This window comes from Echiichthys vipera (genome assembly GCF_963691815.1).
Source record: "Echiichthys vipera genome assembly, chromosome: 20".
Taxonomy (NCBI): Eukaryota; Metazoa; Chordata; class Actinopteri; order Perciformes; family Trachinidae; genus Echiichthys; species Echiichthys vipera.
The window spans coordinates 16,320,529-16,344,010 of record NC_139845.1 but is presented as its reverse complement, the minus strand read 5'-3'; the positions used below and the strand labels follow the sequence as shown (position 1 = coordinate 16,344,010).

The window sequence follows — 23,482 nt, the reverse complement described above, 5'->3', positions numbered from 1 at the left end:
GTCCCTTCTCTTATCTAGAAAAAGATAAATATGCATTTATTATAGGTTATTATCAGAAGAATATACTGATCAAGAGTTCTTCTTTTAACACCATTTTGATGAAGTTAGTAACTCATTCTCTCCTGTGTTTTCTTCAGAAAAAGGTGAGGAGTCGAGTACAGAGAGACTGCCATGGACATTGGCTCTGTTGCAGCTTTTTGTTGGCCCCTTGTGGATTTAACATAGATTAAGATTACTGGACTATTCTGAGCCTTGTGGACCCCTGGTAGCGTCATGCACCAAGGTCCACGGACATGCCGCCCCATATGAAGTATATACTGAGGGGCCATTACTGAACATTTGTAAATAGTTGGTCTCGTCATAGTTGTGTTACACAGGTCAGCGTTTTTGTGCGTCTTGCACCTTTCTTTATGGCCTGTTTGCACGACATGGTGAGAACTGAGGGAGCTATGAGGATCACCTGTGATTGGAGCTTTCTCGAAAGACAGTGACTTTTTTTCCATACAGGATGAATTGGGAACTCTAAATTGTGCCCTTCCAGGGTTCGCCCCACAACAGTGTGTGTTGGGAGAGACACCAGTAACCCTGCAGCCTTGAACAGCATTAGCAGTTCAAACGGACTTCTTTAAATACCGTTGAATGTAGAAATACATGCAACATTATTTCATTAATTGGACTCAACAGAAGCTTAAGATGTCAGTTTGAACTGGAAGACCTAATGCAACATGCAGGAACAGAGTGAGAGCCAACAACACTACTGGTCTGACAAAAGCAGGCCGGTCAACGAGGAAGGCTGACAGGAGAAGAAGGAAAAGATGGGAACAAGCTTGAAAGAAAGCCGAGAACACATTGACCCCACCTGCCCTTCTCTCCCAGCCAACCAGACCTGGACCCAGACCTTTCATAAAAACAGGAGTCCAGATGAGACATCATGTGAACCCTCATCTTAAAAAAGCTAAGTGTCCATTTTAATCCACCGTATCACGTACAGATGGATGGTTGTTTTGGCTGTTGAAGTCCTTGTCTGCCATTTGTCTTTCAGAGAGAGGACATGAAGAAGAAACAACTCTGCAGAGAGCAGAGGAAACGACCTGGGAGGAAAGACCAGACGGGACAAGCAGGTGAGAGAGGACAGAGCACGCTTTGGGAACCCTCTTACCTAAAAAAGATACAGATACAATTATTAAATGTTATTATCAGTATTCCGATGAACACTGTCTTAACTGTTATTCCACCTTGTCTGTCTTTTCCATATCCAGTGATGCCCCCTCATCTGCTGCAGCCAGACCATCAACGACAGAGAACAAGTTTACTGTCCTGAAGATGATCAGTGTCTAGGGCTCAGCGCTAACTTCTAAAAGGGTTTGCCAGGCTGGCAACCAGGTGACAGCCTTTGGTTGCCCAAACTCAAAACCCTGTTGCCATTTTTAGTCACATCATATTTTGAGAAATTAAGATACTTTGCAGTTATACGTCAGTTTAATCAGGGAAATGTGACATAAAAGACCCTAAAATGTACAAAGGTCAAGCAGCTTAACACGCTTAGCCATCGTCTCTAAAACAAACGTCTGTTTCTGACTGTAACAGCAATATTTAAACATCACTAATGTAACATTTATTTTATTATTATTAAGAAATCCCATGAACTAAAAACATAATATAGATAAAGAACAAAGAATGATTCAAGTGTTGTTGGTGCAGCCACATGAAGAACACGGCTAATGGAAACTTCTGACTGTGAACAAATGGGAAAACAGTCTTTGTTGGCTTCAGTCTCTCTGTGGATAATGATGATGTTGTTATAATAATAATAATAATAATAATAATAATAATAATAATAATAATATTATACTACTAATACTACTACTACTACTAATAATAATAATAATAATAATAATAGTGATGATAATAATAATAGTGATAATAATCATTTAAAAAGGTAATAATAATAATAAAAATAATAATAATCATAATACTACTACTACTACTAATAATAATAATAATAATACTAATACTACTACTAATAATAATACTAATAGGGATACTAATTATAATAATAATAATAAAAAAGTAATAATGAAAATAATACCAATAAAAGTGATAAAAATAATAATAATAGTGATAATAATAATAATAATAATAATAATAGGAGTAGTAGTAATAATGATAATTATAACAATAACAACAACAATAGCAGTAGTAATACTAGTAATAATAGTAATAATAATAATAATACATTTTCTGTAAAGCCCTTTTCATAGTTAAAACAATCTCAAAGTGCTACAGAGTAAAACAGGATTACAAACAGGATTACAAACAGGATTACAAACAGGAGCATAAAGACTCAGTTTAACAGAACAAAGAAAGATTTTCAGGCCATTCTTGAAATGTTATGTCATGTAATAACTACATGTAAATATTGTACAGGCATAATGATTATGAATGCATCCTTTCAATGTCAAGATTTGTATAACACCTGATTTCTGTCTTCAATAAACAAGAATTCATAGGACAAGTTACACTGTGTGTTTGCATTTGTGGTCTGTGTGTTGGCACATATGAAAAGAACAGGATTGTATGTTGTTCAATGGTTGCACATTTCAACCTGGGTATTTGTTATGATCTGTTATGTAAATCATGAAATCGGCATATGCACAAGACACAACCCAATATAAAATAAAATAAATAAAAATACTCAGTACAATAGATTTTTTGTTTTTGCTTAAGACAAGTGCACACTTTTTTAACTTAATCTGTATACATAGGCTTATAATTGTGTGTTTAGAGATAACATTCAAACATGAGTTGAGTTATTCTTCATTAACCAGTTAATTATATCATCAAATGTAGACTTCCTGTTTTTAAAATAAGAAATTAACTTTCTTGCCTTAAAAAGAGACTCTGCTGCTATCACAGTCAGCTGAGGCATCATCAAGATACCCCACCCACCGTGTTTAAACAATGAGACAGTGACGGTGTTCTGTAAACGTGAACACAACTAAATGTAGTTGTTTCATACAGCAAACTTTGACATGACTGTAATAGGCAGGACGGGCCTGAAGTTGCCTGTGGTTAGGACGTGAATACCCACCAGTGGCTGATGCACTTTTCCAGATCAGGAAGCAGAAACTGGCTGTGGAAGGAGTAGATGGAGGGAATGTTGGAGAAGATATTTCTGATCACGTGCAGAGGAAAGGAGCCTCTAGTCTCATTCTGTCTGCAGGAGTTCATTCCTGTGTTCTCTCCGTCACCTCCTCCTCTCTCCATCATCATCCTCTCATCACTTCACTCACCTTCAGATCCCTGTGAATCCTGCCATCTTCTGTCCCTGCCTCACTCCACTGGCAGGAAGACTTGGAGCCATATCTGATGGATATCACCCCATTAACTACGGCGCAGTGCCTCCCCTGCACGCAGACTGCGCGCTGACAGAGGCGCGGGAAATGCGCACGTCGAAAACAGGCTTTTCTTTTTGCGCAGGAATCCCACAGATCATTTTGTAAGAGATCCAAGTTTCATCCATAGACGCAGCAAACCAGCGGATTGGATCTTGAGAAAACAAAGAAGTTTGATCTAAAATAGTGCACTTTGTTTTCTGCGCGCGATCTCCGGGGAGCCTCCCGCGCGCAATGGGAAGAAGTCGTCAGCTATAACTTTTGGGTCGTTGTTAGTTCTGCACTTCCCGTCCACACAACATATAGACTTAAACCTTTAATACAACCATTGATGGCGGTGCCGTACGGCTTCAGCTTGTGTATGAATCCATATGCCAAAGCGCATTGGGACCTTTGCTGCGTAATGCGTCTCAGGCCCCACCTGAGCTCCACACCTCCAGGATCAATCAACTTGATCAGCTGCCTTATTGTGTCTTGTGATGCAACATATCCTCTCTGTATTGTACGAAGGTGTAACCATGGATACCCTTGCATCAGTGATTTCAGTTTGCACGAATGCAGCCCCCTCTTCCCACAGTCCCACTGTGTTACACGTTAAAAGAGAAGCATTCAACATAATTAAAGTAGCCCATCATATCACCAACTCATCTACATCAGGCATTTTGGAGATGCGTAAAAGCCAAGAGTTTGACTCTATTCTCGACATTTCGACTTTATTCTCGAACGTAAAATAAAAACAATAATCCTACCCTTCATTGTTTTTAATGCCTGGCCCTATTACTCTTCCGTACTGTCCTAAGTTACAGTGGTTATTTCACTGTTTTTGTTTTCTTTGGTCAAGTATGTCAAATATATGTATTTTTTTAATGTTTTAACATTTTTTTAACCAGAGATTGACGCGCTCTCAGAACTCAAGGCTGTACACAATCAATACTCAATAACTCAAAAACATGGATAAAAAAATATAATTTAGAATAAACAAAAACAAAAATAATTACATTTGTTAAATTAGGAGATATAGACATCAACGAAAAATAAATAGTTAGGTAGGTATTTAAATAATTCCTCATTTCTATTCTGCTACATCTATTAAGGATATATCTGTAGCCTATTTCTGTATTTCTAGGCAACTGTAACACTGATGCTACTACTAATACCTAATAATAGGTAAATAATAACTATAATAATAATAATAATGATGATAATAATAATGATAATAGTAATGATAGCCATATTAGACCCTAGTTGATCGATGAATAGGTCACATTACAGACAATGATTTCGTAAAAATGCGCTCCTCCTCCTTTCATGAAAAGGCCTATTCATTACATTGAACACACAATGATGAACTCAATTCACAATTACAATACATTTAAACATTTACATGAATGGAAAGGAGCAGATGAGAAGAATTCAATTCTTAAATGTGTCTGCCTCTTTTCAACAGAACACAAACATGTGAGGACCTCCCCTGTTTCCTTCTCGCACATTTTCACCAAATTAAATACTAAACCTATAGAACAGTTTATACAATACCTACATCAAGCTAGTCATCTAGTTTATATGATTCAATAAGTTTAGTAAATACAATCTTTTAAATTGAAAAAACTTTTTAATTCATCCTCCTGGGAATTCAACAGTTTTACACCTTTAATAATAAAAAAGAATCGTTCATTTCAGCTCTAATAAAAATGAATACACACTGCGTCCTGCGTTAAATATAGTCTTAAATGATCAACTGTTCATTGTAAAAACATAAAGAAAGAGAAAAGAAAAAACATTCAAAAAAAAAAAAAACTATTTCCCAAACAGCTAGAAGAAAAGGCCCAGGTGTAGGGCTGCATGTCACCTGTTTTTCCGCCTTCATTCATTCATGATATTCCAATATGAATGGGCAGATGTTGTTGTTGTTACTAATAATAATAATAATAGTGATAAAAAAGGTGATAATAGCAATAATACCAATAAAAGTTATAATAATAATAATAATAAGTCACGGTGCTGAGCAGTGACGTGTTGAGCCGCAGCTCTAAAAGCAGAGGCCGCACTTCACCTCTTCTTCATTCTGCACCTGAGCGCTGACCGGGAGCTGAACTGCTGCAACTTGACTGTTTGTCTGAGAAAGAAGCTGCTGAACTGTGAATCAACCCAACGGCCTCTGAACTGCACACATCTGCAGGAACAACCTGTGGGAGTGTGAGAAATGCCCTCCGCTGTCTTACACCGAGAGAAATTCGTGCTGACCTTAGGCGTCATCCGTGTGCTCGATGAAGACTATGGTAAAACACTGGTGACCACTTTGAAACAGGATTCCTCTTTAGGGTTATTACATGAAGCGCGAGATCATATAGAGTACAATCCAATATAATATCATTCAAAGTGACAGAGGAGTGATTTCATGTTGTTTGGGTGAAAAATATTGGTCCTTATGCCGCATTCAAAGCAAAAGCCTACAGCTGACTCACACCTGTTATTTCCATGTCCAATGATTAAAGATGATGACAGTTGATAAATGTGCAGGTGACAGGTGCAAACATGTGTGGATATTCATGTAACTAGTGATTAAGAAACACCTTCATTTGGATTTGGTGCAGCAGGGTCGTCGAGTTAACATTAAAAGTATCAAACAAAGATGGCGACTGGGCCTTTTTTTGGAAAATGCTCAAATGTGTATTTATTGTAGTCGCCATGGAAACGACGTCAGGGATTGGAACGAGATTGAGAAAAACGTCTGACGTCAGAGTGGACGAGTTGAACCGAATATGAATGTTTATTGCAATAAATATGAACAAATGCGACCTTGTGGGTCATCAAAGCCCCTCACACTGTCTTACATATTCAATAATAATGATTCATTTATTAATAATGTGGCACAGTTTGACTCCTCCTGTATTTAGTCTGTTGGAAACATGCAGCTTAGACATTTGAAAGTCTCTGCAGCAACACACCAGTCAACTGTGGAACAATGCATTTTTATGCTACTTACAAATTGAATTCAAATGCAGCTAATAAATCATTTTGAAAATCATCAGTGACATTTTATTGTGAGAGAAGCACACAGCCAATCAGAATGACACTTAAAGAGTATTTCATTTATGCAGTGCCAAAGTCCTTCTGCAATTTCCCAGCTTGGGATCAATAAAGTATTTCTGTCCTACTCTAAACAGCAGAACCTGTTCAGTCGACAAAATGCTCATTTACTAACTTGGACTGGATTGGACCGATGTGTAATGTCATAATGTTGCACTAATAACTTATAATATACTGTACCCTTTTGTAAATATACATTTCAAACACTTTTAAAAGTGTTTTGTTTCCACGCCATTTGCCAGCTGCTGCCTACTGACTTTGTCTTTGTGTTTCTGATTCATGAATAACTGTACATGTAAATACGTTTTTAACAATAAGTCCTGTTGTGGCGTTAACTGTGTTTTAAAGTCAAATGCTTTAGTACATTAATGTCATGTCTAATGTTTTCCTGTTTTCCTTCTTTCCATTCAGTTGATCTGCCGAGGCGACGACCAGTCCTTCAAATGGTTATTACAAACCTGAGGAACCGTCCTCTGAGTGATGAAATGCTGGAATCCATGCAAGGGGCCGTCCTCAGCATGTACCACAGCCTTGTCACGGGTTCGGAGGAGTTCCCTTTTATTGCATACCAGGGATTCTTCCGTGCACGGCAGGTATCCACACCCTTTGCCCTAGCGAACCACGATGAGAACACACCAGATCCTCTGCTGGACGCTCCAGCAGGTGTGATTGTGCCGGCGGCAGGCTCGAGCTCCTCGCCTCCAAACATTCTGACTGCAGTTTTTCCTGAGGAGATGGACCTTGAAGGCCTGAAGGCGGACGGCAGAAACACTGCCTACCAATTTCAGCATCAGGGCGTTACTTTGTACAGAGTGTTCTCCTTAGTGTACTGCTCAGATTACACTCAGCTGACCAACTGCTGGAGAGTGACAGACTACAGTCTAAGTGGCCAACTTATCTTGTCGGTCCTCTGTAAGTTTGTCAAAAGGTCGGCGCACTACGCCAACTCTCCGATACAGCAGAAGAGAAAGAGTACAGAAGAGGACAGCAGCAGCAGCCAGTCTCCTCCTAAGAAACACTTGAGACTGTGATGTACATTCGCTCTGCTGCCTCTTTTGGTAAGTCCCTTCTCTTATGTAGAAAAAGATAAATATGCATTTATTATAGGTTATTATCAGAAGAATATACTGATCAAGAGTTCTTCTTTTAACACCATTTTGATGAAGTTAGTAACTCATTCTCTCCTGTGTTTTCTTCAGAAAAAGGTGAGGAGTCGAGTACAGAGAGACTGCCATGGACATTGGCTCTTTTGCAGCTTTTTGTTGGCCCCTTGTGGATTTAACATAGATTAAGATTACTGGACTATTCTGAGCCTTGTGGACCCCTGGTAGCGTCATGCACCAAGGTCCACGGACATGCCGCCCCATATGAAGTATATACTGAGGGGCCATTACTGAACATTTGTAAATAGTTGGTCTCATCATAGTTGTGTTACACAGGTCAGCGTTTTTGTGCGTCTTGCACCTTTCTTTACGGCCTGTTTGCACGACATGGTGAGAACTGAGGGAGCTATGAGGATCACCTGTGATTGGAGCTTTCTCGAAAGACACTGACTTTTTTTCCATACAGGATGAATTGGGAACTCTAAATTGTGCCCTTCCAGGGTTCGCCCCACAACAGTGTGTGTTGGGAGAGACACCAGTAACCCTGCAGCCTTGAACAGCATTAGCAGTTCAAACGGACTTCTTTAAATACCGTTGAATGTAGAAATACATGCAACATTATTTCATTAATTGGACTCAACGGAAGCTTAAGATGTCAGTTTGAACTGGAAGACCTAATGCAACATGCAGGAGCAGAGTGAGAGCCAACAACACTACTGGTCTGACAAAAGCAGGCCGGTCAACGAGGAAGGCTGACAGGAGAAGCAGGAAAAGATGGGAACAAGCTTGAAAGAGAGCCGAGAACACATTGACCCCACCTGCCCTTCTCTCCCAGCCAACCAGACCTGGACCCAGACCTTTCATAAAAACAGGAGTCCAGATGAGACATCATGTGAACCCTCATCTTAAAAAAGCTAAGTGTCCATTTTTATCTACCGTGTCCCGTACAGATGGATGGTTGTTTTGGCTGTTGAAGTCCTTGTCTGCCATTTGTCTTTCAGAGAGAGGACATGAAGAAGAAACAACTCTGCAGAGAGCAGAGGAAACGACCTGGGAGGAAAGACCAGACGGGACAAGCAGGTGAGAGAGGACAGAGCACGCTTTGGGAACCCTCTTACCTAAAAAAGATACAGATACAATTATTAAATGTTATTATCAGTATTCTGATGAACACTCTCTTAACTGTTATTCCACCTTGTCTGTCTTTTCCATTTCCAGTGATGCCCCCTCATCTGCTGCAGCCAGACCATCAACGACAGAGAACAAGTTTACTGTCCTGAAGATGATCAGTGTGTAGGGCTCAGCGCTAACTTCTAAAAGGGTTTGCCAGGCTGGCAACCAGGTGACAGCCTTTGGTTGCCCAAACTCAAAACCCTGTTGCCATTTTTAGTCACATCATCTTTTGAGAAATTAAGATACTTTGCAGTTATACGTCAGTTTAATCATGGAAATGTGACAAAAAAGACCCCAAAATGTACAAAGGTCAAGCAGCTTAACACGCTTAGCCATAGTCTCTAAAACAAACGTCTGTTTGTGACTGTAACAGCAATATTTAAATATCACTAATGTAATTTTTATTTCATTATTATTAAGAAATCCTATGAACTAAAAACACAATATAGATAAAGAACAAAGAATGTATCAAGTGTTGTTGGTGCAGCCACATGATGAACACGGCTAATGGAAACATCTGACTGTGAACAAATGGGAAAACATTCTTTGTTGGCTTCAGTCTCTCTGTGGATAATGATGATGTTGTTATCATAATAATACTAATAATACTAATAATACTAATAATAATAATAATAATAATAATAATAATATTAATAATAATATTAATAATAGTAGTATTAATACTACTACTAATAATAATAATAATTATATTAATAAAAATAATGATTATGATAATAATAATAATAATAATAATAATATTAATAATATTAATAAAAATAATGATAATAATAGTAATAATATTAATAGTGATAATAATAATAATATTAATAGTAATATTAATAAAAATAATGATAATAATAATAATAATAGTAATAATAATAATAATAGTAATAATACCAATAAAAGTGATAATAATAATAATAATAATAATAAAAATAATGATAATAATAATAATAATAATAATAATATTAATAAAAATAATGATAATAATAATAATAGTAATCATAATAATAATAATACTAATAATACCAATAAAAGTGATAATAATAATAATAATAATATTAATAATAGTAATAATAATATTAATAAAAATAATGATAATAATAATAATAATAGTAATAATAATAATAGTAATAATAAAATAAGTAATAATAGTAATAATACCATTAAAAGTTATAATAATAACAATAATAATAGTGATTATAATAACAATAAAAGTGATAATAACAATAGTAATAATAATAATAATAATACATTTTCTGTAAAGCCCTTTTCATTGTTAAAGCAATCTCAAAGTGCTACCGAGTAAAACAGGATTAAAAACAGGATTACAAACAGGAGCATAAAGACTAAGTTTAACAGAACAAAGAAAGATTTTCAGGCCATTCTTGAAATGTTATGTCATGTAATAACTACATGTAAACATTGTACAGGCATAATGATGATGAATGCATCCTTTCAATGTCAAGATTTGTATAACACCTGATTTCTGTCTTCAATAAACAAGAATTCATAGGACAAGTTACACTGTGTGTTTGCATTTGTAGTCAGTGTGTTGGCACATATGAAAAGAACAGGATTGTATGTTGTTCAATGGTTGCACATTTCAACCTGGGTATTTGTTATGATCTGTTATGTAAATCATGAAATCAGCCCATGCACAAGACACAACCTAATATAAAATAAAAGAAATAAAAATACTCAGTTCAATAGATTTTTTTAAAAACTTAAAACAAATATACTTTTTTAAAAACTTAATCTGTATACAAAGTCTTATAATTGTGTGTTTAGAGATAACATTCAATGTTGAGTTGAGTTATTCTTCATTGACCAGTTAATAATATCATAAAATGGAGACTTCCTGTTTTTAAAATAAGAAATTAACTTTCTTGCCTTAAAGAGAGACTCATGCTGCTATCACAGCCAGCTGAGGCATCATCAAGATACCCCACCCACCGTGTTTAAACAATGAGACAGTGACGGTGTTCTGTAAACGTGAACACAACTAAATGTAGTTGTTTCATACAGCAAACTTTGACATGACTGTAAAAGGCGGGACGGGCCGGAAGTTGTCTGTGGTTACCCACCAGTGGCTGATGCACTTTTCCAGGTCAGGAAGCAGAAACTGGCTGTGGAAGGAGTAGATGGAGGAAATGTTGGAGAAGATATTTCTGATCACGTGCAGAGGAAAGGAGCCTCCACATAGTCTCTTTCTGTCTGCAGGAGTTCATTCCCGTGTTCTCTCCGTCACCTCCTCCTCTCTCCATCATCATCCTCTCATCACTTCACTCACCTTCAGATCCCTGTGAGTCCTGCCATCTTCTGTCCCTGCCTCACTCCACTGGCTGCACTGGCAGGAAGACTTGGAGCCATATCCGATGGATATCACCCCATTAACTACGGCGCAGTGCCTCCCCTGCACGCAGACTGCGCGCTGACAGAGGCGCGGGAAATGCGCACGTCGAAAACAGGCTTTTCTCTTTGCGCAAGAATCCCACAGATCATTTTGTAAGAGATCCAAGTTTCATCCATTGACGCAGCAAACCAGCGGATTGAATCCAGAGAAAACAAAGAAGTTTGATCTAAAATTGTGCACTTTTTTTTCTGCGCGCGATCTCCGGGGATCCTCCCGCGCGCGCGGTGTGATGAAGTAGTCAGCTATAACTTTTGGGTCGTTGTTAGTTCTGCACGCCCCGTCCACACAACATATAGACTTAAACCTTTAATACAACCATTGATGGCGGTGCTGTACGGCCTCAGCTTGTGTATGAATCCATATGCCAAAGCGCATTGGGACCTTTGCTGCGTAATGCGTCTCAGGCCCCACCTGAGCTCCACACCTTCAGGGTCAATCAACTTGATCAGCTGCCTTATTGTGTCTTGTGATGCAACATATCCTCTCTGTATTGTACGGAGGTGTAACCATGGATACCCATGCACCTTTCCATTACCAGTTATTTCAGTTTGCACGAATGCGACCACCTCTTCCCAGTTTGTGTGCTTCCTCCTTCCGAACGGACGCAACGTTCGGCACAATCTTTTCACAGTCCTACAACGTAATATCTCACTGTGTTTATACACGTTAAAAGAGAAAGCATTTAACACATTTGAAGTAAAAAATTTCACCAATTAATCTACACCAGACATCTTGGAGATGCGTAAAAGCCAGGAGTTTGACTTTATTCTCTACATATAAAATAAATAAAAACAATAACGTGCCCCTCATTTATTTGAATGCCTGGCCCTAATACTCTCTTGTGTTAATGCATGCCCGTGGAGAGTAAAACATACGTACTGTATGTATACAATCGAGTATAAAGCGATCTCGTCTCGGTCTCATTCATTTTCCATTGCCTTCCGGTCAGTTTTGTGCGCGCCGCTGATTGGTCAGTGTCTTCAGTGGGCTCACCGGGCTGCGCGTAGGGATATAACCGAGAGGCGGGGTTTGTCAAACTGCTGCAGAGACGTGTTAATGGCGATTGATTGAGCACGTGAAATTTTGGACATCTGAGTTTGGGGGTCGCAGCGCGTCATTGTCCTTATCTGCAAGTATGTTTGACTTGAAGAAGAGGAGCAGTTTGACTCTGAACAGCAGCGAGACGGAGGAGTTCAGACGAGTGGCCGTCAGGCGGAGGACGAAAGGTGCTGCGGTGGAGTGCCTCGCCTCACACACAGGTGAGGGACTTCTCATTTAAAAGTAGCATTTTTCCATGAATTCTTATCAAAGTAATGGTTCAAAAAAAAATCTAATATTGTACTGACTACAGTGTTGTTTACAGTCAATGTTTAGCACATGCAGAATGCAATTGTTATACTTGCTAAAGAGCATCAAAAGGGACCAGTAGTAGCTTCATTCTGAGCTATCAGTCCCTGTTGCTAGTGTTTTACACTGGAGATCAAAATTAGAGGACAAAGTATTAATACTTGAATTATTCTGAAATATAGTTTTTTACTTTCCAGAATTTTATAGAATATCCGCTGTGGCTATACCACTGCTGTACTAGCATGTTATTTTAAACAACCAGGGCACTTCAAGAAAAAAACATTATTTTGAGAAGAAAAAAAAGCTGTGAGCTGAGAACACTCCCCAAACCTTGAAGCTAAGTATATTGAATAAATGAAATGGCCAGTTCAGATCTAAACCCCATAGAGAATCTCTGGAAAATCCTTGGCAACAAAGTAATGTCTAAGAAACCCACTACAGTTACCAAATTGTGGAAGAGACTGAGTCAGAATGGACCAAGATCAAACCAGAGCAGTGTGAGAAACTAGTGATGTCCTGTGGGCGCAGATGTGCTGAAGTCATTCAAAGCTGTGGCCTCTACACTTCCTGTTTTTTAATCCTAGAGAAGAAAACATTGTTTAAATCTTCTCTTCTGACACAATGGCAACTGTTCTCTAATTTTGCTCACTCATTTTGTTTTTTTTTCTCCAAAAAAATAAAGATTTTGGTTGAAGATATTAAAAAAAACCATTGTAGTACAGCTGTGGTAAAGTCTAGGTGGATATTCTGTCAAATTCTGGACAATAAAATATAGCAGTATTTCAGAATAAATCAAGTAGCCAAAAGACAGAATGGATGTGAATAGTTAATTGGCTGTGGGCTATCAAACTACAATCTGAATATTTTCCAGTATGTCAGGAAGCCGTCTGTGTTCACTCCAACCACCTTGACTAGATTTTCAAGGCTCAAAATGCCCTGTAAGAGGGTGACCAGGGAAGGGTGACTCCATGTTGAGCCTGTCTTTCTTCAGTAAATGCTGTTTTAGTCAGTTTTGTGAATATAATGCTTTTACAGCACTTGGTGTGTGTGTATATGTATGCCTTTGAATTTTGTTAGGCATTTATTTTGTTGGCCTCTTAGCCTCTTAGCTAGTTGGATTATTGCAGTGAAATCTTTTTCCTGAGTAAGCCTGGACTTTGCCTGCGTGTCTTGAAACCAGAATTTGTCAATCCTTCTCTCTCTCTCTCACACACACACACACACACACACACACACACACACACACACACACACACACACACACACACACACACACACACACACACACACACACACACACACACACACACAAAGCCGTTCTGTTCCCCCACTGCAGCAGAGCTATCTGTTTAGATTAGAGGAGTATGTTTGCTCCAATGGTACTGTCAGAACAGTGTCATTCATCTCACTGAACTTAATGCAAATTATTCTTTGGTTTGGTGTTAGACTGTTGAAATGAGCTGCCTTATAAACTATTTAAAGTATGGCCAATAATTCAGTTTTAGTTTTTTAATGAATACATCTCAAAACTTCACTCTACCTTTGGATTGAAATTGAGTAGGGGTTTTCTGATACCAGCATTGGGAAAAGTCTCAGATACTGTTTAAAATATTGGCGAGTACACAAGTCTATGCACTGATCCAATACGAAATAATCTAGCCCTGAAGTAGTTATTTTTTTGGTATGACTGACTGTCAAACTAGATTACAAAATCAAGTTTTATGGCATCCATCTCTGTATGTTTAACCTGAGCCAGGCCATACAACAATGATAGCAATCATCACATCCATAAAGGGTTAGTAGTTTACAGCTGTTAAAATTATACATATGTATTAACATTTTTTAAACACACTGGTCTCATAACATCTCTGCACAGTAGTGTTTTTTTAATTTCAGCTCAATTAGGGAAAGACACTTATTATTCATTAATCTTTGCAGAGAGCCAAATGAGGAGATTGATATCACCATAATGCCTGTCCTTTTTAAAATATGAAGCTCCAAGTGTTTAGCTTCGCATTAAGACTGGAAAGGGGAAACAGCGAGCCCGGCTCTGCCCTCATATGTCCTATAGTACCTCCAAAGCTCACTAATTAAAATGTGTGTTTATTGTTGTGGTTTATGGTGGGTTATGTGCCGGACTATTTCTTGACTGGGAGTAGTGACTTCCAAGCGGTGGCATAAGCATAGGAAAAAGCATTTTGCTGTAAGAATTATGAGGGTTTTTTTCCATTCCTCTGCATATCTTTATATAACCACGTATGGTTAATGTCAAAGCACACATCTTCAGCATATTCTTATTTTCCGATACCTCTTCAACTTGTCTCAGTTTTTTGGGGAAAAAAACCTCAAATGGTAGCGGTTTATGAATAATTGTAAAAGCGGTTGCCTAGCTGTATCCTTCAACATACATCTGTCTCCTGCCTCAAGGTTTTGATACACCTAGATGTCAGTGTTGTCTAGCAACTGCAATACTCTGTGGGAGTGATAGTACTCCATTTATTTAGAGAAGTGCTGAATGTTGCATCTGAGACCCTGAAATAACGTGTAAAACTGGTCAAGGTTAGACTTAATGAAGAAAAGAGAGAAGTAAGAAAGGAGAAGTATCAGAGTGTTGAGAAAGTAAGCTTTTAGCCCTCTCCACATGACCGACAAATGTGCGGAGCGAGGAGTGAACAGAAATCACAACAAGCTTTACTTTGTTCTACAGTCTTGTGGATAATCTAGCTTACGTTTGGACTTAAACCGCAGGTAAGAAAACACACCGTTGCATAATTTGAAAGTAACATGTTGCTGTGAAGTCAGTCAAACTGTGATTTCAAAATGTGAAAGAAAGAATGTGGGGGGGAAAATTGCAAACTGCATGTTTTTTGTGAGGATCTTTGTCCGATCAAATACAAAAACAGTGTAAACCAAGAGAAATCTGTTTTATCTTTTTGATTCTGGAATAAAAGTAATCCCCACCTGGAACATTCTGTACTTTTGAACACATTTATTTAACTAACAAAACTAATTCACTACCTGGTCTAAGATGTAGCATGCAGGAGTTTTTTAAATCTTCAGAATAGCTGCCATACTGCTGCAGTTTGTGTTTAGATGCATGAAGATGGACTATAGAGTATTATTTTGTTTCATTCCGAAGGCAAATTTGTCAAAACAATTGGTTCTAAGGGTTGAATAGATGAGGGAAATAGATGCTATAAAACGAACATACACAATAAAAAATAAATCATGGCCCCCACATGACAGAATAAATACATGGTATCATACCATAGAGGCGGAAAAAACAATACAGCAATATTCACTTATGTAAGTGAAAAATGCAAGAGAATAATGTTTGTATACACGAACAAGAGATTAGCAACACTAAGGTCAGATTTTCAATGTGCGTGTAGGCTCAGGAGGAACAAGACCTCTGAATCATCCTCTCAAAATGGTTTAAGTTTAAGAAATGTTCCCTGCAAACTCAGCAAAATAGGTCCTCGAAGTTCAAATCTAGTAAATTTTATTTTTAGTTGAAGACTTTGTGTACAATGGTTTTTCAAGACTAAGCTTTTTCTATTTTAAATATTTCACCCAGTGATACTGTGATAACGCCTATAGTGAAGTGTGAAAGAAGTACTGTAAATGGGAAACATTACCATGCACTGTGGGGAAGAATACGTATGGTTAAAACTGTAACTCTCTTTTAGTAGTGAGCAGTGGAGTGTGTGGCTCGTACAGCTGTGGCAGCGCCTCTGACAGAGTCTGTGGATCAGAACCAAGCTCTAAACCTTGTGCGGAGGAAGACAATGACAGGAGCCCAGCTAAGAGATCGCCTTTCAAGCCACAGGGTAGGCTGAAGTTCAGTATACACAACCTGAAAAATAAATGCTATCAATCCAAGTTTGATTACTGTGAATTCCTCCTTATTCTTTGAGATAACTACCTGTTGTCTCTTAACTTTTGTAGACTATACTGTTCCTGCAAGACGTACTGTAATAATAAATTGTCAAACCGTGCTGTTTATCTTTTTGCAGTGCCTCCCAAACCAGTTCATATCCAGAGTCCTCTGAGGGCAGGACAAGCTCAAGCCTACAGTCCCACTACAGGGAAATTACTACCTCAACAAGTCAGCGGCACAGAGAAAGATCAGAGTCCTAACAGAGGTTATGGAGTTCCTGTTTACTGTTTTAGCCCAACACAGAATTGTCTAGGCTCCCCTAGTCCTATCAGAGGAGGAGGGAACTGTTTTTTTAATGGAGTGTCTGGAGCACACATCAGCCCTGCCAGGATTTCACGTCTTACAAGCAGTCCACTCCTAGGATCTCCGAGTCCAAGCAAAAGGGGCATTCAGAGCTGTAGCCCATTGAGGGAAGGAGGGCACAGGCCTTCTAAGTTGTCCCCAAGGAACCACAGCCCTCTCGCAGGATTACTGCGGACCCCCAGCCCTGTGCAAGGGAGAATGAGGAGCTACAGCCCTGCCCGGAGCTCTAAATCCTGGCTAGGCCTGCACAGAATCCCAAGCAGCAAGATGGAAGGACAAGAGAAGAGAGCGGGGAAATCTTTGAGCGTGCCTGACTTGACTGTTTACTTGAATGAGAACAGGTTGGCTTTCTAATTTGACCCGTTTCTGCACATTGATTACATGAACACCTTCCTGAAGCATGTATAGCACAATATAGAATTCAATCACTTCTGAATATCACTTTCATTTAAATGACAGATGCACTTTATTTCTGCAGGATTCTCATCGAAAAAGTTGAACGCTCTCCTCTGAAACTGCTGCGGTCCCCCAACTGCTATGGGCCAGCCATCAACATCATAGTACCAGTGAACAGTAGACTCAGTCATGCCAAAAGCGAAAACAATCTATCAAGCAAGGGCAAAGAACACTGCCCACTTCAAATGAATGGCACAGTGCAGGGGAGAGACTGCACAGCTGTTAATGGGATGAGCGACAAAATGGAAGAAGGCAAGACATCCATCAGATATGGCTCCAAGTCTTCCTGCCAGTGGAGTGAGGCAGGTACAGACGATGGCAGGATTCACAAGGAGTCTGAAGGTGAGCAAAGTGATGAAAGGATGATGGAGAGAGGAGGAGGTGAGCCAAAAGACGGAGAGAACACAGAGCAGAAATTGTTCAAGATAGCCAATGAACTCCTGCAGACAGAAAGAGCCTATGTGGCTCGTCTCCACCTGCTGGACCAGGTCAGTGTGCTAATCTATTTCCTAAAGGAGAATGCATGAGCACAATGTGTGATGTTGGGCACATGGATCATCTCAACACATTCCTTTTCTTATGTAGGGTGAAGTGTAAAATTAATTTCAATTGCCTGTCTCCCATCACAGGTGTTCTGCTCACGCTTAACAGAGGAGGCGGTTGGAGGCTCCTTTCCTCTGGACGTGATCAGAAATATCTTCTCCAACATTTCCTCCATCTACTCCTTCCACAGCCAGTTTCTGCTTCCTGACCTGGAAAAGTGCATCAGCCACTGGTGGGTATTCACGTCCTAACCACAGACAACTTCAGGCCCGTCCTGCCTTTTACAGTCATGTCAAAGTTTGCTGTATGAAACTACTACATTTAGTTGTGTTCACGTTTACAGAACACCGTCACTGTCTCATTGTTTAAACGCGGTGGGTGGGGTATCTTGATGATGCCTCAGCTGGCTGTGATAGCAGCATGAGTCCTTCTTTAAGGCAAGAAAGTAGACCATTCTTGACCAGTTCAATCAGTCACAAGACATATTTTTACTGTAGACAGAGCATCTCCAGGGAAGATGCTGCACGTTTGTGTTTCTGTAGTACACATGCTACCAAAACGTTTAATAGTAAGGCTTACATTTCTCTGATCATTTTTTAATTGCCATGTTCTCATTTTTCAATTTCCCCTCAAAAATGTGGTGAACCTTCCCATTTCTACCAATTCTAGGTGTGAGAGCCCGGGCCTGGGTACAGTTCTGCTGCAACACGCACCCTTCCTGAGGATGTACGCCGACTACGTCAGGAACTTTGACCAGGCCATGGAGCTGGTGAGGACCTGGACCGAACGCTCCTCTGCCTTCAGAAACATCATCCAGGACATCCAAGTAAGACCCACTCAGCAGCATATGTGTCAGTGCTTATTCTTGTGCACCTAAAAGTCCATGAGGTCTGGGCGGGATGTTATATTATTGCCCTGTTTTAGAGTCAGGAGGTGTGTGGCAGCCTGACCCTGCAGCACCACATGTTGGAACCAGTCCAGAGGGTCCCACGTTACGAGATGCTGCTCAAGGATTACCTGAAGAAGCTGCCCAAGGATAACCCCGATTATGATCTTGCTCACAGTACGTTTGCTGTACCATTATTAGGATTTGAATTGGTCAGTCTACCAATATCCTTGCTGTGCTTGTGTAAGATTTGTATGGTACCTCCTTTTACCATCATAAAGTGCCCGTCTGTCTTTGATGGGGACGTATGTCGGTAATGAACCCCTTCCTTTGTCTCCTCCCGCAGAATCCTTGCAGACCATTTCCATGGCAGCCACCCACTCAAACAGCGCCATCCATAAAGCCGTATGTTACCATTACACACCTAACCATTTACCATTGTGATAAGATTTCATCACTGTTATGCAAGACATTAACTGTATTATATTATCAAAAGTTATCCTGCTTTTGTGCTTTTGATTCATGGATGATATAATTTATTTTGATAGAAATTAAATGAAGTAGTGTTTAGATGCCAGAATGTCCTGGTTTTATCAATTGTGGAGACAATCAATAATGCTGAAGTCAGCGACATTTTTTTGATCATATTCACTGAAACCGACACTATTCTAGATAGAACAACATGGATTAAAAAAAAAAAAAAAACGTGCCTCTACGTGAACCCAAAACCTGTTTGATTTGCAAAAATCCACCTCGCCCATATCATCCTGTCCACTCAGCGCAGGGCTGTTAGAGCTGACTGTCAGTCACATTTCTTGTACATGCCACATACGCTAAATTATTTTAGCAATTGCTATCTAAGAGTAAGTTATCAAGCCTACCTCCATGTAGCATGTGCTTTATAGATGGGAGACGAGATGGGCGCATTCACGGGAATAGCGAGGAGTAGCTTGGTGGTAGAGGGGGAGGGGTGTGAGAGTTGTAAACATTCAATATTTGACTCAGTCAAATATTCAGACTTCATTCATTCATTCATTCATATTCAAATAGTCAGACTTGAATGCCAGACTTTCAGACTGCAGCTTTAATAATATGATTGTGTCCATATCTGTTTGTGTGTCTTTCCCTGTAGGAGAGCCTGAAACGGCTGCTGGAGATCTATGAGATGGTTGGAGAGGAGGAGGTGGTCAACCCAACCAACGAGTTCCTCAGGGAAGGTCGTCTGCTCAAGCTTGCTGCCAGGAACACATCTGCCATGGAGAGGCACCTATTCCTGGTTAGAAACGGATGCAGACGCACTACCTCTTTGGGCACTTTGTACTGACAATCATCCATATTACTCTGCTGAGAAACTTTTTGGATGTGCTTATCTTCCCGTCTAATTATTTTGTTAACCTTCTATCATAAAGTATACTGCACTTTTTCTAAGTCATTCTGGCTAAGATGTCCACCATATAAATATCAGAGATTATCGTAGATTATGGTGTATGACTTTTCTCCTCAGTTCAACAACTTTCTGCTGTGCTGCACTCCAAAGTTCAGCCTAGTTGGGCAGCGTTTTACTGTCCGCTGCAGGATCGGAGTGGATGGCATGCAGGTGCAGCAGACCACCAATGAAGATCACCCATATGCCTTCCAGGTCTCCGGGAAGGAGCGGACACTTGAGCTGCAGGCCAGGTGTGTGTGTGTGTGTGTGTGTGTGTGTTTGTAGTAAAAGTGTAGGGGGGAATCATACCAGTTGATCTGCTTTTGGTTCTTATTGTTCGTTTGTTGACAGTAAACTCATCTGTCACACACATTAGAGGACTGCAGCCTGTGGAAGGTGTTAATAGTTGTTTTCATGTTAGATTTCTCAACATATTGTAGTCTGAACATAATCTTGTGTTGTTAAACTTCAGTACATATACAGTAAGTGCATTCAATGTGAAATTCCTCGTTTGTTTCTTTTTTTATTTTCAAGCTCTGAACAAGACCGAGATGAGTGGATAAAGGTACTGGGGTATTTTTGTTTACATCACAGTAAATATTACATGAATTAGGAGAATATTCAATATTTTTCTTAAACAAGTTTTATTTCCAGGTAATTCAGGAAGCCATCGACGTTTTTCACAAGAAAAATGAAACCTTCAAACTGGCTTCTAAGGAGCTAAATATAGACGAACCAGTAAGTTAGATAATATTTCAGAAGGGGTGTTGTATGCATGTATAATCTATTCAGAAAATACTATAAAGCCTATAAAACGTCCCAACTGATGTGCATGTGGTTTACAGGCGGAGGAACTCGGTCGACGTGCCCCTCGTTGGATCAGGGACAACGAGGTGACCCTGTGCATGAAATGTCAGGACCCTTTCAACGCGCTCACCAGGAGAAGACATCACTGCAGAGCCTGTGGCTGCGTGAGTGACGCCATGTGGTAGCTTTGTACTAAACACACAACAACACAGACAAAGGCTCTTTTTAGGATCAAGGTGGCATTAATGGTTTCCCCTGCTCCCCCAGGTGGTGTGCTGGAAGTGTTCTGACAATAAAGTGGCTTTAGAGTATGACGGCAACAAGTTGAACAAAGTGTGTAAAGCCTGTTACTCCATCCTGACCGCTCAGAGAGGGGAGAGGGTGGAGGGAAAGAAGAGAAGGATACTGGGGGTGAGTGTTGCACGTTTTTAAAAGGAAGTCTGCCTTTCTAGGAGCACATAATACAACATGGAACTAAGTCTTTAACAGCATTGTGTTTTTTGTGTGTGTGTTCTCCCAGTCGGAAGTATCTCCAGTGTCCAGCGACTCCTTAATGAGTGGCTTCCTGCTGTATGCTGACACCCCCAAGACATGGCAACAGGTGTGGGCTGTTATAACCCGGACTGAACCTCTGATGCTCCACCTCTATAATGCTCCACAGGTAGGTGGTATGTTAATGTAACAATGTGATGTACTGTATTGTTGAGTTTATAAAGTAAGAGACTATTTTATTTCATTCCATATTTTTATTTTTTTAGTGCCACAAACTTGTTTCTGTTTGAATGTCACTGTGATTTGAGTGGGACTGTCTCTGTAGGACACACAGCTGATGTTGTCACACCCAGATGTCACCACAGTTACTCCCCCACAAAACACACGACACCATAGTAACCAGCTGCAATCATGCACCCATATAGAAAAACAGGGAACCTCTGCTTAAAATCGTGCCGACATCTTGTGCAATGGACTGCAAAACCACATCCAGATTTTTTTTTTTTCAGACAGCTAAAGGTTACAGTTCTGCCACCCCTGCTTCTTTTATTAATGCACCCTAATAACATCCAGTGTTTTACATATCCACAGAACACCAGAACATTCTTTGAAGTCCTGATTTTAATACATCACCAGCAGGAAATGCTGCATTAAACCTGGACTTACAGCAAATACCCTTGGGCTTTGTTTAGTGTGATACTACTTTACCAAGACTACATACACAGATACTTTAGGTCAGGGGTCTTCAATGTTTTTCAGGGCCACAGACCCCTTAGCTGAAAGAGAAAGGGAGCAGGGACCCCCGCTACATATTTTATACAATTGAGTTGCATATTAAATTGGGCCTATAATATGTAGGGCAGCCTGAAGACATATACACATACCTTTTTATGGTGCATACAATAAGTATTAAAATCAGAATTATAAACATACACGTGGAAGACACACTGAATCCTTAAATACTGTATCTGTGGATGGCTATCTTACCTATAGGCCAGTAAGACTATAATCAATGTTGTGGAAATTAAATGGTTTTTTTTTTCACAAATGGGCCAATTTATGTTTGCATATACGCTAATATGTTGGATTCATGATAAGTATATTTTTAGACATATTTTGGAAGGGAATCTTTAGCAATTTAAACCGTAATTTTGCAGCAAATTAAAGAACAAACCAATATAAAGTACACTATGGTGATGTTCTGATCTACTGTATGTGTTCCCTTGGGTTGAAATCTGGTCACTGTCCAAAACCTCTTCTTTGCTACTTTTTGATTACAAAACGTTATCAAAGCTTCAACCTTCCACCTCCGTTTCTATCTCTGTCAGGATGTGAAGCCCTTATCAAGTATAACTCTACTGGGCTGCAGTGTGGAGGATTCCCCTCAGGAGCTCCAGGGTCAGCTTTGTTTCTGTTTAAGCCAATCCAAAACCACCCACACTTTCTCCTGCGACGGTTTGGACCTCAAACAGAGCTGGCTGACTTTTCTGAAAGTTGCTTCGACGGGCAGGCAGTGCGTGCTCAGTGGCTATGACACTACCACCTGTAATGGGGAGGAATTCATCATCATCGGCAACAAGGAAATCCACTCCTGAATGTTGGAGATGAGGCAATATGGAAAGCATGTACACAGACACACAGCAACAGATGAAAGTCCAATGATGTTAAAGATGATAGCTTTGAACAGAACATTCGATTGAAAACGAATGAAATCTAGAGGTAAAATGCAGGAATGTAAAGGTTATTAACAATATTCAGACTGAGAACTATGTTTTCCTCACAAGTGGCGATGCACTTTATTTCTGAAATGGTTTACAGTAAAATAAATAAAGTGAAGTTGTTTTAACATGAGTGGGACTATCTCTTCATCTACAAAGATAGTTGCTTCAGCTCTGTACCTGTACACGTGGTCTAAGATGCCATGCGATGTGGCGTGAAAATATGTTCAAGGTTTTTTTTTTTTTTTTCTCTTACAGCAGACATTACATGAGGGTTTCAGTGATACACAAAGGCTCTGTGGGATCATAATTGCCTTATAAAACACATTCAACTGATCCCATTACTTCACAGATGATGTTACAGCAGATGAATATTTACGCTCAAAA

At 39.6% G+C, this 23,482-nt stretch overlaps 1 protein-coding gene across 1 annotated transcript; it reads left to right on the top strand.

Moving 5' to 3' along the window:
• The first annotated feature begins 16,842 nt into the window (after nucleotides 1–16,842).
• On the top strand, nucleotides 16,843–23,160 carry LOC310962710 (FYVE, RhoGEF and PH domain-containing protein 4-like). The gene is made up of 14 exons (XM_083935250.1): nucleotides 16,843–17,108; nucleotides 17,246–17,711; nucleotides 17,853–17,998; nucleotides 18,436–18,592; nucleotides 18,691–18,829; nucleotides 18,999–19,057; nucleotides 19,785–19,928; nucleotides 20,157–20,329; nucleotides 20,613–20,643; nucleotides 20,733–20,816; nucleotides 20,924–21,049; nucleotides 21,153–21,296; nucleotides 21,406–21,546; nucleotides 22,706–23,160. Exons 1-14 carry the CDS (start codon nucleotides 16,966–16,968, stop codon nucleotides 22,970–22,972), a joined length of 2,220 nt encoding a protein of 739 aa, XP_083791376.1. The 5' UTR covers nucleotides 16,843–16,965; the 3' UTR covers nucleotides 22,973–23,160.
• The last annotated feature ends 322 nt before the right edge of the window (nucleotides 23,161–23,482 follow it).